The sequence below is a fragment of the Acanthopagrus latus genome, chromosome 22 (assembly GCF_904848185.1).
Source record: "Acanthopagrus latus isolate v.2019 chromosome 22, fAcaLat1.1, whole genome shotgun sequence".
Classification (NCBI taxonomy): Eukaryota; Metazoa; Chordata; class Actinopteri; order Spariformes; family Sparidae; genus Acanthopagrus; species Acanthopagrus latus.
The window spans coordinates 15,704,176-15,723,572 of NC_051060.1; the positions used below are offsets into that span (position 1 = coordinate 15,704,176).

The 19,397-nt window shown below is 43.7% G+C and overlaps 2 protein-coding genes across 4 annotated transcripts in view; one reads left to right on the forward strand and one right to left on the reverse strand.

The window, feature by feature from the left end:
• usta (uronyl 2-sulfotransferase a) overlaps positions 1 to 4,448 on the forward strand; it is a 59,817-nt gene extending 55,369 nt beyond the window's left edge. For both annotated transcript variants that reach the window (XM_037087424.1, XM_037087425.1), the window contains 3 exons: positions 2,020 to 2,117; positions 2,220 to 2,377; positions 2,489 to 4,448. In XM_037087424.1, coding sequence (XP_036943319.1) covers positions 2,020 to 2,117; positions 2,220 to 2,377; positions 2,489 to 2,781 — 549 coding nt within the window. In that variant the 3' untranslated portion in view covers positions 2,782 to 4,448. The remainder of the gene's footprint in view (positions 1 to 2,019; positions 2,118 to 2,219; positions 2,378 to 2,488) is intronic.
• A 4,090-nt stretch (positions 4,449 to 8,538) lies between these two features.
• slc22a16 (solute carrier family 22 member 16) lies at positions 8,539 to 19,392 on the reverse strand. Of its 2 annotated transcripts, none has more exons than XM_037087189.1 (8): positions 19,182 to 19,392; positions 17,571 to 18,047; positions 16,219 to 16,336; positions 13,797 to 14,346; positions 11,902 to 12,029; positions 10,248 to 10,357; positions 9,060 to 9,159; positions 8,539 to 8,892 (listed from the first exon to the last, which is right to left on the reverse strand). In XM_037087189.1, exons 1-8 carry the CDS (start codon positions 19,223 to 19,225, stop codon positions 8,716 to 8,718), a joined length of 1,704 nt encoding a protein of 567 aa, XP_036943084.1. In that variant the 5' UTR covers positions 19,226 to 19,392; the 3' UTR covers positions 8,539 to 8,715. The 2 variants fall into 2 exon arrangements, with proteins under 2 accessions (XP_036943084.1, XP_036943085.1); XM_037087190.1 differs by lacking the exon at positions 19,182 to 19,392 and adding an exon at positions 18,948 to 19,156.
• Positions 19,393 to 19,397: the final 5 nt, after the last annotated feature.

The window sequence follows — 19,397 nt, forward strand, 5'->3', positions numbered from 1 at the left end:
CCTATTTGATTGTGTGCAGTTGTATAGAAATGAGTTGTGGCCGGATTCCCAGAGGTCCCCCTAAACGTTGAGGGTTGCGTATCAAGTGTCAGAGTAACGTGGAGGAGGGACTTCCTGGCAGCGAGCCATTTGTGCTGTGGGAATGGTGGTCGCACGTGTCACTTCCGGTCCGCCTTTCTCTTCTTCTCACCCGCCTTTATCTCACTTTGCTCATATGCCACTGTATTTAGGCTAATTGTAGAAAAGGCCCTGTCTAGAGTCCATTCACAGTAGTTTAATCACATTGGCAAGCGCGTGTGAAACATAGCTGTGTTGCATTCAAGTTCAAGTTAGTTCATTCATCACCTTTAACTTGAGTTCCTTTTGAGAAATCTGAGAAATTTGCATCTGAGTTACAGTTTCTCACGCAGATTACGCTGCCAAAATGTTTGTTATTCACTGTGTTGTGAAAATGTATCACTCATCGCCGGCAGTAAACCGCAAGACTGCCGGGTCAAGGAGATATATTCATAACAGATAAAGCTAGATGCACGGGCTCTGTCATTGTTTGAACAATAAAACCCAAGGAGGACAACAAAGTGGGGCAAACTTGTCACAAGTCCGGACACGACCCGCACACTAACAATGGTGCAACGCTGGACAGTTCCTCTAAAAGGTTCCTCTGGGGTGGTGGGGTTTGTTGTGGTTTCTTTGAAGAGCTGTCCAGTGGTTTTGCTTCGCCGATCACCAATAAGTCCTGTTCCCAGTGCGGAGCGCAGCTCAGTCATAAAGTTCAAACAAACCCCACGGCCGCTCGGTTGAATCAGACGCACAATCACACCACAGTGTTCAGCTGCGAGGAACAACTAACCGACTGAGTGCATAATTCATGTCATCCCGGCTTATGCATATGGACCTCTGTGCAGGCCCCTCGTGCTCTTCTCTTCTGGTGGTAGAAGTGCAAGATGCATGGATGTCAGTTTTGCCTCGTGGAGACAAAATGGCGTGAGAATCACCTTTACAATCATCAAACTGATCTAAGGCAAACTGTAACCTTTACCGGTGTATTCTTTAAGGGCGCTCGACCCAAGCCCGTACACGCACATGTACACGTGGTGTTTTTCTCGCCTTTTATCCATGCTGACACCCCTGTCGGTGAGGTGTTTTTCTGACGGCTCTAGTCATCTGGTTTGCTCACATCTCACCCCACAATAACAGCCTGCCTCCCTCTGGGAAGCCCTCAGTTCTGTGTGTGTGTGTAGCGCAGTGACCTCAGCGTCCGGCCTCGGCGCGTTGCTCTGTTTCAAATCAGCCGTCCGATCTTTAAAGGCAAGCTGTGATGCACATTACATTTTTGTCACACATTTGCATCTCTTTTACATCGCTGGTCTGTTGACAAACCATTTTTTAACTTTTTTTTTGCATGCGGCTCTACTGTATGTGTGTGAAAGGAGAGAGTCATGCTTCGACGGAGTGTTGTGTTGCTTGGGACTTGTTGCCATCCGTAAGGCTTACGTCACCTGACATGGATTTGACTGCTAGTTCCACAGCACTCAGCGGCTGGCCAGCATGTTTTTAATCCTTCCCATTCCCCCCGACCTTTCATTGTTTAATAATAACTCCCACGTGTAAATGTACCACGTGTTAAAGTTCACAACCCCGGATCTTGCAAGACGTGGAATATTTACACTATTAGGCTGGTTCATCCACTTTGGACAAATTTTCTTTTTTCTCAAGTGAATCTAAACACGACACCTTATCTGATGAGCAGAAGAACTGTTTTCTTCCTCGACACCTCAGCTTCTGAGAGCTGCCGGGGTGGAGGGGCCGAGCTTATCTCAGTGCTCAGGATGTTGTTTTTGCATTGCACTCTGACTGCTGGTAAGATGATTATCAGTGGGCGCCGGTTCACTGCGGTGCTGGTGAGGGGGCTCCCTCTAGTGGCAGAACTAAATCATTACAGTTCTGATTGAGATTTACATGGGTGGCGCTCAAGGAGTGAGTGATGTGAAATTAAAATGATTGCCTCTCTGCTTTCAGGATATCAACGTGTGCATTCTAGAGAACTACCCGGAGTGCTCCAACCCCAGAGTCTTCTACATCATTCCCTACTTCTGCGGACAGCATCCTCAATGCAGGTACACACTCTCAAACTGCATTACACGGCGTTGTGGTGTTTCAGGTGCTGGTAACATTTGTTAATTCCATTTTTTTTTTTTTCTCTCGCTCTCTCCAACCAGGGAGCCGGGAGTATGGGCTCTGGAGAGGGCCAAGCAGAACGTGCTGGAGAACTACCTCCTCGTTGGTATCCTGGAGGAGCTGGAGGATGTTTTGCTCCTGTTGGAGAGGCTCTTACCTCATTACTTTACTGGAGTACTCAACATCTACAAGAGCCCTGGTGGGTAGAACATCTGTAGGGGTTGGTTTAGTTAGTTATTTACCATGAATGGTATATTTTGGAAGAATGGTGAATGTTCTTTGATTGAACTTCCTCCTGGTGTCTCCGCAGACTACAGGAAGATGGGGAACATGACAGGCACAGTACGCAAGCACACGCCCACTCTGGAGGCCCTGCAGGTGCTGTACCACCGCATGCGCTACGAGTACGAGTTCTACAACTTCATCCGCGACCAGTTCCACCTCATGAAGAAGAAGATTGGCCTCAAATCCGTCTCGCAGCCCACCGCCTACTCGCCTGCTTTCCTGCGAGAGCTGGCCCTCCGAACCCCGGAGCCTCTGGATGAAGACGAAGAGCTGGACACAGACCTGGAGGATGCCAACAGCTGGCTGGTCCATCCCTAGGGGCTTTCTGACGAACAGCGGATCAAGCCAAACAAAAGCTGATTGGCTGGAATTGGCTGGAGGTAGCTGGAGACAGCCTGACGGCGAAGGGGAGCATTTCCCCCACCTTCCAGCGTTCCTAAGAGAAATGAGGTGTGTTTAGGGGTGTGCGGATCCTGACCCTCATGTTTGTACAGGCTCTGTTTTCCATCTGCAGTGGACTCCTATCGTTACAGGCTCAGCACTGAGGACTAAAGGGGTTGAGTAATTGGAAGGACGAAATGCTCTATTTAAAAATTGACCAAGGACAATGGGAAATAATGCTAAACTCCATTTGCGTGACTCAAGTTTTCATCTTAATTTGAGCTTGTTTTTGGGTTTGTTTATGTTATTGAAAAAATAAAAAATCCATCATTGTTGTAATCTCCAGGAGAGATCAATGCAGAATGTGGATAGCTAAACGTGTTGGGAAATATTTTAAATGTTGGCAAGCAGAGGAGACATTGCCCAAGAGAGAGTCTTATACTTTATGAATGGGTTAATGTCCCCAAAAGAGAAAAAGCTGGAATGGGAAATGGTATCCAATGAGTTTCAAAAAGTACCAAAACCCTTTTTTTTTGTATATTAGTTGTTTAGGACTGTCATAAGTGCCAAACCTCGCCAAGAATTCTGATTACTGACAGGAAGCTCCGTGCACAGCCGGTGGAGTTGTGACGTAGTCGCGTCAGCTGTTCTAGTATTGGTTTATAACATTTTGTTTAACTTGTGAGATATTAGTAGGTATAAATGAGGGTCAAACAGTGAGCACTCAATTATGAATTCAGAGAATTCCAACTGTGTGTGCATGAATGATTGAGTTTGACCAAAAAAGCCAGCGGCGTGTTTTTAGCGTAGATTTGTTATTTGGAGCATTTGTTGAGACTTAAAGGGCTGGATTTTATTTTAAAGTCAAACACAATAAAAAGAAGGAAAAAAAGCATACTGTATATGGAGCGCAATTTGTTTTAATCCAAAGTTGAAAAAGATTGAGTTTGCCAAATACCAATGTTTTTTGTTTGTTTGTTTTTTTTTTTTTTTTACTGCAAAAACTGTACAAATATTCTGCACTTTTTTTCCTGAAATTCTGCAGCAAAATGAGGGGATTTGGTCACTAAACTGGATACCGATTTGTATTTTGATTTCTAACGGGATCATGTTCCTGTCTAAGGGTTTGGTGTTTCTCTCCTCGAGAATGCTATCATGTTAAGTGTGAAGTGTTAACAGCTAACACTAATGTCTCCAGCAGCTATTCGGAGTGCGTGTTTATCATCACTCGTGAAAAAAAAAAAAAAAAAAAAAAAACATCCAGAGAACAGTAACCATAAGCTATATGTGACTGTCATCTGCGAAGTATCGCTCTACCATCCTAATCTCCATTGTCTTTACCTTTTTCATTGTGTTCAGTGTTTGCTTTTTTTTGCCAGTTTAATTTATTATTTTGTATTCATTTGCATTCCAATTAAGATTCTCAGGAAGGAAAAAAGACAAAAAAAGTTTGATAACATTTGTGTCTTTTCGGTTTCTTGGCGGCTATGAAACTATTCCTGGCATTTTTAAGGGTGTCCGGGATGGGTTTATAACTGTTTAACAGCAACTAATGCAGTCCATCATTTTACAGTCTTCACAATAAATGTCCTCTAACTATTGCAGCCACTGTGTCGGCTTTACTTTGTGGAAAAAACAAAAATATGTGTGAAAAGGTTTTGTTGACGCCTCTTCGCTCCGTCTGGAACGCTGCAGCCTCCCTCGTCCTCGAAGCTGTCTAACAACTCCGGTGCTGCCACACATATCAGAGTGATACCAGCAGCTACTAACACAGCAGCCTCCAGACCGCGGTCCACGCCGTCACATTCTGTGTAGCGATCTCAGCCCTGCAGCAGACCGTCCATCACTCCACCCAACCTCGACTCAACTTCCCTCCGGCTCCCCGGTTGTGAAATTACCTTCCTCTCTCCCATCAGGGACAACACTGCCTATCCTACACGGCCCGTCTTCCTTCTGTATTTTCATACTTTTACCAAGATGCATCCACACTGTAAGACTTCTTAATACAGTTCCTGATGGTACATGCTGCGTCGACACTGGAGTGTTACTAAATCGAGCTTGGTCCTGCAGCTCCATAACTTTTTCTTGAAAACTTTGGCAACCTACAAAACACATCACTGATAAAATCGCTTTATGAATGAATCGCTGGTGTTTACTGTGGAAGCCCTATGGGGTGAGTGAAGAAAAAAATAAATGACTCGCTTTCACACATTAAAAAAAAAAGAATCACTTGGTGAGATAAAAAATGGAGAAAAAAAATGATGGATGAAAAGATTTCCCAGGATAATCTTTCCAAGTTACACGACAAACTAGCTGCTAGGTATAAACTATGCAAATGTGTGACGTGGTGACGTTGTGTGATGTCACAATGACGAGACTACTAACGAGGCATTTCAGGAGCAGGGTTTTTTCTGTGGGTGAAAGGAATTTCTATATATATAAAATTTATCACAAACTGTGCTGAGATTGCAGATCAGCCATATTCAGTTTGACGCAACTCCCGGCTACAGCCAGCACATGGTGTTATCTTTGCATTTTTGCTGGAACACGTCACCTAACAAAACAATCCACAGTTTGGACTCAGTACTCTGTGTTAGTGTTCGGTCGATACTGAAACCCTGTGATTTTGTAGCTCCTAAACCCTTAACGATCATTTAATAATGGGATAATACTCAAGGCTCAGGGCAGTTGAAAGATATCTAACGAGAAAAAGAGCTGTGTGTGTCGTGTGTGAGGCCACAGATATGTATAGCAGGCACATGGTCGCTAATTGGCCTTTAGCCCCCGTTCTAACCTTTTCCATGTGCCTTGACAGTAGAAGAAGAAGCATTTCTCTAATTAACCTCCTCCCTCTTTTCTCTGTACTGACATAGCACATTCCCAAGCCCTTTAAAAATAATGTCCTCACTCAGTGTTAAGCTAAATTTGGTCCTCCCCAAGATATAAGTAGAAGGACACACACACAAGTAGAAGATGGTGTCCATGGTGTCCGATTTTAACCGCACACACCATTTGCAGCAACAGTGTCATGAGAGAACTGGAAGTTCACATTATCAGCCTGGCTGTTGAGGTTCAAGCGAAGTGCATAACTTTTCCATTCATGCACAAACCCTCACTCACACACACACACACACACACACACATACACACACACTGATCATGCATCTGCAGAGTTTTCTGCGCCAAAGTTGAACACAGAGGGTTTGTTCGTGCTCTGGGTGGTGCAGAGAGAGCTGGCGCTGTGGCAGCAGGGACCTCCTCTTTGCCGGCGAATAGGAAGCTGTTAGTGCTGGCGGGCAGTTCCCAGACCTGCTCTATATTCCCCGTAAGACAGAAATAGATTTCCTACTTTTCCAGCACTGGGTTGAACCCTCACGTTTGACAAGGCAGGGGGAGGGAGAGGGAAGAGCCAGAGTGCTTCAGACCTGCGAAGTTGCAATGAGATGTTATAGCAGACACACGCCAACAAGACAGAAATTAAGATAAGCTCATGTTTTATTGTTTTTTTACATAATGAAATAAAAACAATATTACAAAGAAACAAAAAAAAAATCATTCTTGATTGTAAAACTGTTCAGAGCTGAATACTGAACCTGAGTGTTTTCATCGCCTGGTGAACAAACATCATCGGCCGATCATTGTGATTGATCATCGTGTTCTCCTTCAGATTAAAAGCACCACGCTACGGCTTGATACGAAACAAAAACATGCCAGCAGTATACAACATATTGAAAAAGCAGGTGAATTTCATCTCCACACTGTTGCGCTTCATTCCTGCCTTTGGTCCAAACATCTGGAGATCACATCTTGACTCTTGAACACATACTGTATCATGTAGTATTGCCATATACGTATACACATTTTCATTTAGAAGGTCCAGCATTTAGACTGCATACGCTGAATAGGCATGTAGGAAAACTAGGACACAAGCTTTCAGACTTACCGACACACACACGCAAACACACGCACGCACACACACACACACAACACACACACACACACACACACACACACACACTAGATAACAATGTTAAAAGCTAAGTGACACATTCAGACAGCGGCCATTTTGATCTGACATCAAGCTCAAGGTGGGAAGTCGCATAAGTTGCTTATAAATGTGGTAAATCTGAAATCATTGTAATTTCACCGCTTCCTGATTGATCCACAACTGAAAAGACACTGACTGTATATTATGGTAAAACTACACATTTGATAACCTGTTGGCTAACGTTAGCATTCAACCACTTGCAAGCTAACGTCGCTGTTTGATTACATCCACTGTGTTTTACTTCCAAGCTTAAATAAACATATCCATTGGTGAATTAATATTTTTGAATTAATGTACACCTTTCCTATTGTATTATGTTAACACTAACAAATAGTTACATTAGCTACAGAGTGGATAAATGCTAATGTTGGCTAACAGGTAATCAAATACATCGTTTTACCTTGAAATACGGCCCGACTGGATCATCTTTGCACTTGCTGATCAAGCATGAAGAAGTGAAACGATAACAATGTGTCGCATTCCCACAACATTTATCAGATGTGCAACCCAGAACACAGAGGGATAACTTTAGCCCAGCATTCGAGCTTCGCACCACTGATGCGTCAGAGGAGAATGGCATCTCGAGCAAGATTAGATGTCAAACTGACAGTAGAAGTAGAAGATATGTTTAGGATCATTTCACAGTGATACACTAAAGTGGATGCCCTGAGATTTAAAAGACAGAAGTCAGGAATTAAAAGAATTAAATATGTGACTTTAAAAATAAGCTGCTTTCATGCTATCATGAAAGAATTCAACAATCTGCTGTTTATATCATGCAAATTAAATATATTGCATCATGTGTATCTTCTATATGTTCCAGACAGACAGACACAGACCTGATCTACAATCATAACAACTGTTTCAGAGAGGTAAGTAAGTCACACTGCCTAAGTTGACTGTTGCATCATTAATGTCCTTCATTAACTTCATTGTCCTTCTTAACTTCCTTCATTTAAAAGCATAATTCCCATGTATCGACCCCCTGGGTCTTATTTTTGCAGTTTCAGTTCTTCCAAAAGAATTGTATTTGCAAAGTGAAATTGCTGAGATCACGCAGGGGTTTAGCTCAACTTCTCCGAAAGAGCACACCATAAACGTATACTTCCCAACCTGTCCGCTGTCACCGCTCACATTTCCTGGTTGAACCTTAACCTGTTGACGCCTGCTGTAGTTGTAGTGTTCACACAGTTTTCCTAACATTTGTGGCACCCTACCTTTGGCTTCTATTTCTACACATAGCTTTTGGGATAACAAGGCTGAACTTTGGCTTGTTTACAAGATCTCACTCGCCTTCTTAGAGTGTTTTAGCTCCATCACCGTGCATCCAGATCTTAACAACTACCCTGGTGAGCACAGAGTTATCATGAGCGACAGAAACAATGGGGGCAAAACTGCAAAACTAGAACCGAACCTCTCACAAACTGAAATGATCCTCTAATACTTCATATTTCCTTGGTCTTTGGCACACACAATATATACATACACATACATGGCAAATGATTCTCTCCATCAGCGACTTCATGGACTGATGGGATTGCACCGTTTCTTGATATGTTTGCGTGCAGGTTTGTGTAATGTCTTAGGACTCTTAAAGTACTCAACTGTTACTCACTTTGTGGCACAAAATGTCAACAAACACATCATTTCAAAAAGGTTAAGAAAGGAGCTTTTTGATTTTCTTCCAACAATCCAATGCACTTTTGGCAGCTATCACCTTCTCTCTACTCCTTCATTCTTCCTTTCCAAAGCATCTCTCTGTGGGTCCATCTCTCTGGCTTTTTCCCAGCAGTGACCTCCACAGCTCGGGCCTTGGCTCCACATTACTTCATCTCCACCCCGTCCTCTGCGTCTTTATGGCCCAGGGCTGAGTTCTTCTGGCTGGGCTCGCATCCCAGAGCTTCGGCCTCTTCCAAGGTGGTTGTCAGAGGTTTGCCCAGGGTCTCTGGCAACAACAATGTCAGCACTCCAATAATGAAAGCCAGGATTCCCACGATGAGCTATAAAAAGGGCAAAGTCAATTAGTTCAAATGTGTTTTTGTTGCCAGGTTACAGTCGTAGATAAACTTTGGCAAATAGGAACAAGGTGCAAAGTTGACAGATCTGCGGCGATAGCAGGCAATCAAATATTAAGTAATATCCGTTGTTTTGGAGAGAACTTGTATACCTGAGGCAGGTAGACCCAGACATCAGCCAGGTACACACAGAAGGGGGCCACCACGCTGCCAACACGGCACATCATACTGCCACTGCCCACGGCCAGAGACCTGGAGGGAGAGGCACATGGCCAGCAACATTAAAGAAGATAGATTTCCACTGACGTCAGGGTGCTGAGATGAGGCCCACCATCACCAAAACAAACAAAGAGTACTCTGGAAAAGCAACATTACTTCATGATTAAAGGGTGTATCCGATCTGCGGACTGGTTGCACCGTCCATGGTTCTTGTTTCACAGCTTTTCCATTTTTCTTTTCAAGTCTGACATTAAAGGACACTGAAATGAAGGCTTCAATGTGTCCATAATAATAGTCATGACTGTTCTTTTCTTGATATTTATTTTTCCTTAGATATCAAAACACTGTTAACATGCCCAATAGACTAGGTTTAAAAGGAATCTGAAGAATGGACACAAAAACATACAAACATAAAAAAGAAAAGATCAAAGTAGTTAACACTTCATATATATGAGATAGGACATTTGTATGTAGACAAATCTTTTTTTTTATTTTTTTATTTTTATTACATCTACAGAGCGTGTACAAATTTGAAGAAAAAAAATCTCTTTTCCTTAAAAATTTGGTTCCAGCTCCTAACATGCTTTGTCAGCCAATAGTATGATACTGTTGGAATCACGTGGTATCCGTGTTTCGTCACCATTGAGACTCTCAGTTGATGCCAGTTTATTGTAAAAAGCGTTTTTAAAAATGGCTGATTTCTAACCTGATGACTACCCTAACATTATCTAGCTATCTCTTGGCTAAACTAGCTACAACAAACTGGCAACCACTTGATGATCCCAACAACAGTGGTGTTTTAATGTAAGTGCAACAGTAAGGAAGAAATGGAGGGCCACATTTGGTGGCTGAATGTCATCAATAACACCTTTAAGATCAATGCTTCGGCAAAGAAGCTAATAATTCTTTAAATTTGAAAAATCTTCTGTGGGTCATACATCGGGAGTCCTCCCTCTAATTTCAAAAATGAAGCGCTCTTGGATGGTCTTCCTTGTGCTGGGTTTGTTTTGTTTTGGGTTTGCAAACGCATCCATAAAAGGACAAATCACAAAGCTCAGCTCTTGTTCAGATATTCTTTGCTTCCAGGGGCCGAACGTGTTTAGATTCTGTTTTGTTCTTACCTGACGATTGTTGGGTAAAGCTCACAGGAGTACAGGTAGATGAGTCCAAAGGCGATAGCGATGGCAAACTTCCCTGTCATGCAGAGAGCGATCGCCAGTATTTCAATGTCCTGTGGAAAAGGAGGGGGGGGCGGGTAAAGAAGTTAGCAACAACGTATATTTGTTCGCTCTTTGGCACATCACTTTGTTCTGAAGGAAAGCCGACCTTTGACCTACAGCCTTTTCATTACACCACTGACTCCATTAATATCCTGGCTTTAAACAGCAGCAGACCCTCTTACAGCACTCCATCCATGGATGAACTATGAACTGAAGCGTATGCTGTCTCGATTTGATGGGGACTGCTTCAATAACACAGATATTTTCCAAAAGTTTAAGTTCCTACAAAGGAATAGTCCCAACATTTTGGGAGATATCATTTGTACTAGTGCACGCTGAATTTACAATGTGACTGTCAGGAGAGTGAAGTAACTAGGATGGAAGGAAACGAAAGATAAGATTAGTGTCCTTCCCGTAACACTGCGGACTGCCGAGCTAGCAGGACCTGGACACTTTTGACCTGGTCTAGGTGGATAACAAAAGCATGTGAGGGTCCACTGTATACGCAGTAACTGACCCGAACACTGCTGTCAAACTGTATGTTTGGGAAGGTTAGATATATTTGTCTAAGATGTTTATCGCAGAGAGTTACACACACTCTGGTATGTGGTGTTGGGCCTGCACTCTCTGCCGTCTGCTCTGTCTCCATGCTGCTCTCTCTTTTTCCGCTCGCGTTTGGTGACAGCTCCGTTCACAATGGCTTTCGGTGTCACGGGTCATGTTTACTTGGACATTACATTATCAGCTGTTTGCCAACTCGACCAGAAGCTGCACTACTATGGGTCAGAGCTCAAAACACGTGACAGCTGGGAAATGGCAAGACAGTCAACTTCAAGAGCTAATAGTTCGGACAGATGGTATCAGTGCAGAAGTAGCCCTGTATCACAGTTAGTACGTATGAGGGTCTGAATGTAGTAGCGCATTTAAATGATAACACCCATAAGTATTAAAAAGAAAGAAAAACAGTAAATGCAGTTGATTATATTATATCGTAAGATTATTATTATTCAGGATTTTGTATGTGATTTGTAGAAGCTTGAAGTGGAGATATGACCTTTCACTATTTCGTATGGGAACAGTAATTATTCATGACTAATTGATCAATTAGTCGTGCTGATTATCTCGATTAATTGATTGAACATCTGGCTCGTAAAAGAAAAATCTGAAAATGTTGAGAAATTGGTGGGAGTGTTTGTTTTACCGGTACATCTTATTATTATTCAAATGATTTGTGCTCAAATAGAGTAATTAGTTATATTCCACTGCTGCCCACAGATGATTGTAAGAGCGAGAAAGAATAATGACGAATTAATTGATGAACTGAACTGATGAATAATTCAACTGCACTGAACATGGCAGAATGATCTGTGTGCCTTATTCCCTCTGAATAAGTGTTTGCAACATATTTGGGATTTTTGTTTGTGGGTCTGCTAAATATTGGAGCCAGTGGTTTTATAACCTTAGAGTAATAATAAGCATGAATTACAAGATTATCATGAGACAGACCATAAGAATACCAAACCTTGTTCTTTTTTAACATAAAAACTGTACGTACAGCAGGTACCGCAATGATGAGCATACAGGCGACCCCGGCCAGGAGCAGAGCTGGGGCACAGGTCCTCTTTCTGCCGATCCGGTCCATTGCGAAACAGCCGACCAGATAGGAGGGGATCTCCACCGCACCTGGAAACAGCCAGTCACAGCAGCTCTCGGTCAGAGGTCGCCGTGACACTGGAGCCCTCATCTGAAAGGTTGGCCTCTCTCAAAATGTACCCCGACTATTTCAAATGAACAGGAGTTATACATGCTCCTACTGGGAAGCACATTAAAGTCTAAAGAGGAAAAACTGAAGTAGATTTAGTGTAAATACTGCATATGTTTGCCGAATTGCTCTAATGTAATATCGAGACATGAATTGACCAAAAAGTAGTGTTTATTATCAAAGTGAAAAACCCGGAAAATTTGCCTTGGAAAACTTCCCCCGCTTGCAAAAATAGCGTTGCATGAGCAGCACATCAGTTCTCAATTATGTTTAACAAAAAATAAACAAACAAAAAGAAATGTGTATTACGGTACAAATCTCATTTCGCTTATTAGATGAAAAACCGCAGGAACCGCAACTATTCAGCTCCCAGATGGCAGCCCTGTAGCTTTTCTTAATTTGCACACAGGCTAATGTGACCTGCTGCGTTGCCAAGAACAGAGCGGTAAACAAAGCTAACCCTGAAGAACAGCCAGCATCTCACCGCCTCCCCCCCAGTGACATGATAGTCTTCTTACTATTCTTCTTCAATACATTGTTTTATAGTTTATGAGTTGAGTGGAAGCTGACGGTTTTAAATAGGGCAGCTTGAGTAAGCAGGGCTGGAACTATCTAAGAAGCCTGTTTGTTTACCTGGGAGGAGATCTGTCATTAGATTACGTGAGCGACCTGAAAAACTCCCCAGCCTCACTGTCAGACACACAAACACACTGAAACAGATATAACTTTGTATAACAGAACTGAACCCTAACTGCCCCTAAGTAGTGAGGCAGTTGTCAACAGCTAACCTAAGCAGAACGATGTTGTTGAAGTGTTCTGCAATATCGCTACCACTGTTATGGGAGAGATTTGGGGGGGGGGGACTCACTGTCCTTCCCACTTGGTACCCTCATGTGAGCTGACTTGTGGTGTCTGAAGGTTATAATTACGTCTACCTCGTCCTGACTTACTGATACTTGATTCTGTATAACATAGGACGCGCCAATTTCTCCTCTGATGTCCAGACGAGTCTACCAAGCTCATGTTTAATTTGCTCTGCCAGGTCTGTCTGGCCCCAGTACTGGGCCTGTGACGGTCCAAACAAACCACTTTATCCATTATAAAGAGGTATTTATGATAACTGACACAGGAGCACAAGTCGAAAACTCACACTTCACATGTTTCCCTGCTCTTCATCGGTTTAGGGCTAGGTGATGTGACCCATGATAAGATACAATATCCACCTCGATTTTTCAAAACTCCTCAAAATCACTCCCGTTCAAAGCACAGATGGAACATCATTTGTCCGGAGGAGGTCCACTCCGGTTTGCCCAATCAGAGCCGCAAGCAAGTCTTAGCATGGTCGCATGTCAGCCCAGAGTGACCCAAATAAACCAGAACTGGCCCAAGTCGGGGGTCAGATCCAGCCCACAAGAACGGAAAGCCCAGGTGCCGTGATTCCATGCAGTATGTGGGCTTGATGAGGGTGTCTGGCAATGTGGGAACTGTCATATTATATATTTACTACCTCAGTTCTGACTTCCTCAAGTTTCCTGGAATGCATATTTTAGGATACTGTTCTGCTGTAATGTGAGATCATTTTTGACAAGGCAGCCATTTTTTTTCCTACCATAATGAACAAAGAACCGACATAATTGGCATGTGTCACTCTGATTTGTCGTATTCACACTTATCAGCCAATCACTTACCAGCGAGGAAGAGGTTGATGTACTGGTTTCCTCCGAGGTTGACCGAGCCCAAAGAGAAGACGTAGTAGCCCAGGCTGCCGATGAACCAGATGGCCCACACTGTGCACGTGCGGCCCGCCATCCTCCAGCTGCCGAACAGATCCAGGATGGACAACTTCTTTTCAGGCTGAGGCGGCCGCTCCTCTCCCCCGTCCAGCAGAGCTTTGCCATTCTCTGGCTCCAGGAGGTCCTCCACCTTCAGCCTGTAATCAAGGCCGTTGAAGCGGGCTATCGTCTCCAGCAGGGTCTCAGCTTCTTTGTAACGGCCCTTGGCGATCAAGTAAAACGGCGTCTCAGGGAACTTCCAGCAGAAGAGCAGGAAGGGCGAGGTGCACGTGGAGAGGATGATTTGGTAGATCCACCAGACCCGCACTAGGTAACCGGTCAGGGCCACCACCATGATGCCGACGGCAAAGGCGGCGTGCACGTGCATGGAGGTCCATGTGCGCACCTTGATGCCGGTGAACTCCGTGACATAGACAAACACGACCACGAGGTAGCCACTGGAGACCTGAAAAAGGAAAGGATGGGACATGGAAGGGGGGTTGGAAGATCAATATTAGACTTTATTAGCTCAATTGTTGAGATCAGCGTAATCATGATTCCTACACTGTAATATCTGACACAACAGACAAACTTTGCCTCAAAAAATCAAATCATGAACCTACTTTACTTGGTAATCCTGAGGTTATCAGTTTCCTGACTTTTTAAAAGTATCTGTATAATCAGACAAAGTGACTTTACTTAAAACAAAAAATTGTAATTTTAATTTGTAATAACTTTGTAGCTCATACAATTCAATGTAAATTCTGAAATATGCTTCCTGATCTTTTCAAAGTAAAGTCAACTTCTACTGTGTGGTCACTCGGGAATTGAGCAAAACTCAGTGAGGGCCCCTCACATGGGGACAGTAGCCACCATGTGCTGCTGGTCATACCAGAACAAGTCAGACCTCAGCAGCAGAACCCCTGAGTGTACTGAGGTGAGCGAAGGGGAGTTTCATCGCTTAGTCTAAATTCAAGTCTTTTTTCGTGAAACAAAGTGTCCATCTGTCATTGAAAAGTCACACAGTCTTGCTTTGAAAAGTGGGATTATTGGTCTTTTCCATCTGCACGCATACACACCCCAAAATGTACAGTTTTATGTTCAACTGTGAGTAAACACGCTGTCGTCAGATCTCCGTGTGACATACCGTGAGTCCCACGCTCCTGCTAAATCTGCACTTTGTTGTGGCAGTGCAGTATGAATGTGAGAGTCTGGTTCTATGTGAAAAACAACAGCTGTAGCTCTAGTGGACTGAGGGGGAAGGAGTGGGGGATGGGAGAAGAAGACGTAGAGGAGTGAAACAGTGGACTGACTGTAGGGGCTTTCTGCCACGCCGACTCATAATGACTCCCTTCCTTCGCCTCATAAACATGTTATTTAATGCCAATGTTGTACCAGCTACGCTGAGCACAAACATGCATATACCTTCTCAGGACGCTGTTATTTAATCCACTCTGCTGGTGTTTATCCCACGAATGCCTTATCTTTACCTACTTGTACACATGTGAGTTTTGGAATTTCAGAGTGCTCCTCTACCTGATCTCTGCCAGTATGCGACCTGATTTAACTTGTGAGAAGCGATCCAGTGTTACATTTTTCAGTACAATGCATCTTGTACTGATTCTTGATAATGACAAATTGGAGCATGCCTTGTGCCATTTCTGCTTATTCCCTGCATCACCTCGTTTCAAATAAATGTAACGCTATTATTACAATATCAAGCAGTTGCCAGTCGACCATTTGGGGTGTTTTTTCAAAGTAAATACTCAGGGGTGGAACTTCTGTGTTGTGCTTGAGGCTTTGGATGTTGGCTAGCGTAGAAATTCACAGTCCAGCGGCATTAAACAACTTCAAGAAATCAGACACAGGCAACCCAGGGGGTCGGAGAAGGTCCCATTTCTCAAGACACATTGCAATCCACTCACATAAAATGGCACTTAAAACACGTAAAACTGCCACTTTAACTCAACCAAAATATAACCTTGCACACCCAGCACAAAAGAGGGAAGAAACACAGTCGCTGCACATTCTTATTATACACAGCTGGAGAAGACATCTTGCATTGGTTTGAATGTTGGCTTGGCTGCGATGTGACTAATAGGAGGACCTTCGTATATCCAGAGAGAACATGAAAATGTTTTGTAGAAAAACAACTACAAAGAACCTAAAGGAGCATGTTTGCTTACCAGCAGAGAGTGAGGGGCCTCCCTTGTCCCATGCTGGACAAGCGTTAATAACATAGGTGTTATCGTCAGCATTTTTCACTAGCTGTCACTTCATTATAACTTCATTCCACGTCATTCACAGACACAGGACACACGAACACAGCCGAACTCACCATGGCGAGGAGGAAGCGAAGCACTATGAATATGTAGTAGTTTCCAGAGAAGGCCACGGACACCCCGAGAACAAACTGACAGAGGCTGGTGAACATCATGATCCTCACACGGCCGACCCTGCAGGAGGAGAGACAGTAAATGGACAACAAGTAAATGGTCAGGTCAGAAATGCATTGTTTTGTCGGGAATAAAGTATTGTGTGATGACCGCCTCTCTTCACATCTGCCGGATTGGCTAGTGACACCAATACTCTCAAGCAGTTGCGTGTATAGAGCAGTGGTCCTCAGAGTGGGGTCATCTGGGGGCCCTTGAGGAGGTTCCAGGGGGTCTGCAGCATAAAAGGGGGTGTCATCTATTTTCACTATAAATCCATCCTCAAGTAACCCAGCTGGCAGAATGTCCGACTACACTGGTCGTGGGTTTTCACACACTTTCTGTGGTGAAACGTCACCCTGCAACAAAAGCTTATCAAATGTGGGTCAGTGGTTCTTGACACGAAAAAAAGGTTTGACACAGATTTGGAGCATAACAAACATGGAACTGCACCTTGCCCTCAACATTAAAGAGATGCTCCACAGCCCCCTTTTGCCGGCTCAACGTAACTTGCAGCCACCGACAAACAGAACTTGACCTCGCGGTGCGGGCCGCGGGGACCAAAAGGCATTGGACCAGTGGTCGTGCGAATGAAAAGCATAAAACCAGATGATGATTAACTCATCCACAGTAACCATTAGCACTTAATCCTTACCCTCCGTTAATTTTATAAGATATGTTTCCCAGACATGACAGAGTGGCCCTCTCCACTCTGACTTTATCAGACTAAACTCCTGCTTCTTAAACGCTGACTGCTTCAGTATTGGCTGAACAGCTGGCAGCTGTTTGGTCAGGTCAGCTGTTCCGTCTCAAAGCGTGCCCGGGGAACCTGCTGTCATCACGTCTTTCAACCAACAATCCCATCATCGTCCAGACCAGTGATCCACTTTGTCACTTTCACTATCCCTATTATTAGAAATGTATGAGTGTGGAGCTGTGGGAGAGGAGCTTCCTGGTTTTAAAGGCTGCATTACAGTAGAGTGATGTCATTTGAACTTAAACAGTTCTCCCTCTAGTACTAGTTATACTAACTATAATACTTTGACTTCATATTACTCTTTACTAAAACACTCACACTTATTGTGTTGATATTTTGTGAAAGTACCAAAATTTATCCCTGCAATTTTCTGGCAATATTGAGGTATTTGGTCAAAAAGACTGTGATATTTGCCTGGTGATAGTATTCTAAGGCTGTGTTGCCCAGTAATTATCTATCATGTTCAAACTTCACCCACCCCCTCCTCCACCCCCTGCTCACCTGTCAGCGATGTCCCCGAACACCAGCGCTCCGATCAGCACCCCCAGCATGAAGGTGGGCTGGCACAGCTTGGCCAGCCACTCTCTCTCACACACCAGGTCCCAGTCCGTCACTATGCTCTGATAAACCTCAGAGTGGTCGTAAATAAAGTTCTTGTCGCAGGCTCTCATGGTTTTGTTGCCATCGAAGTCATAGGTAAAGCCCTTGGGGTCGAGGCGCAGGGCACTGTGGCACCGGCCCAGCTCCCACTGATCTCCCTCATCCGTCCTCACCACCAGGGGCCTGGACTTTGACTTGAATTCCGGTAGGATGTCTTCCAGGCTGGATCCCGTCAGGTTGCCGTACAGGACATCTGTGATGTTGCCGGGCACGCCACACACAAAGTTCGGAGTCTCCACTAAGAACACAGATGCCAGGTATTGGATCCCGCAGGCCACAGCCTGAAGGACCGCTGCAAAGTACAGACATGCCTGAAATCTGGAGAGAGAAAATGCATCAAACTATGCTGACGGCAGACTTTTTTCTAGGTCTGCCGTTAAACAGATGCAATAAGGTCACCATAGCAACTCATCTTTAAATGAATTTGAGCTCTTATCTTGTTCATATAAAGCTCTTTGTAGGTGTCACTGTAACTGGTCAAATAACAAGTTAACGCCACAAACAGCTTAAGATTCAATAAAGATTTCGACTTAATTTAAGGGTGCAATATGTAGAAATTGTCTGCTTGTGGAAATCATACTAAAAACAAACCGCAAGCAGCAGATCACCACAGTGACTGCTAACTGCTGCTAGTTAGGTCAGTTAGCGGTTCAGACCTGGAGCTCGGGGACCAGGGGAGTGTTTGTGTTCACACCGCTATAGGATTTTTAGACCAGGATGAGGCTAGCTGGTTAGCATGCTAACTTCAGATGTCTTTATATCTGGCGCAGACTTCATAATGTCAAAAACTGCTATATCTTCACATTATGTTGATACAAATTTTAATGTTTTTTTTATCATTATTTACCTTTTGCCCCTTTAAGTTGGACTATGAGACAAGTTTAATAATCTCTTGATCTTTACACATTTTCTTTATTATCTTGATATTCTAATCTTATCATTTCTTTCTTTGAAGCCAGAAAAAACACAGGGCTTATGGTTAAATTTTGATGTGAAAAATGCTCCTCAAAGATTCCCAGTGCCAAAATGAGTCATAAAAGTTCTACTTCTGTCCAACAAACTGTCAAAAAAAAAACATTAATTTACTGTCATAACTGACAAAAAAGCAGTGCAAAAAGACAAAACAAAACAATGTTCTTGGTACATGGCGTTAGCTTCAATAATTTGAATTATTAATTGTTCCTCTGAGTGAAAACAGACCCCTCAATTTGCGCTTACATGTTGTAGGAAAAATCACGTACAAGTGTCCACACGCAGCGTGCACAACTTCTGCAGTGTGCCAGGATGAGCCCTGGTGGTGTTATTAGCGTTTGTTTTAGAATAAAAATAGCAACAGGAGTTGAGAAGTTAGTTCCCAACTGGCTGCTGGTGGTATACCCCGAACTCATCCACAGAGCTGAGCAAAGAAAAAAAAAAAAAAAAAAAAAGTCAGCATAGTAAGTGTTCTGATACCTTTTGAAATGTCCGAGCTCGTCGAATATCCTCTCGACGGTCATGTTTTTCCCCCCTTGACGGTCGATGTGTTGCGTCGAGGCTCCCGGTGCGTCTGTGTCTGTCTCTCCGGGGCGACCGGCGGCTCCTGAACGCTTCAACGCCAAATAGTAAAACTGACGGAGGTTTTCGCGGAGCAGCGTGAGGGTGGGAGGGGCGCGCACACTTAGACACCCC

Bases quoted from the DNA above. Each gene is read 5' to 3' on its own strand.
- slc22a16 (XM_037087190.1), bottom strand. From the start codon at position 19,117: ATGAGTTCGGGGTATACCACCAGCAGCCAGTTGGGAACTAACTTCTCA. The intron at 14,347-16,218 runs GTGAGTTCGGCT...TTCCTTTTTCAG, and splicing joins TTCGCTTCCTCCTCGCCATG to GTCTCCAGTGGCTACCTCGT. The intron at 12,030-13,796 runs GTAAGTGATTGG...GGCTGTTTCCAG, and splicing joins CATCAACCTCTTCCTCGCTG to GTGCGGTGGAGATCCCCTCC.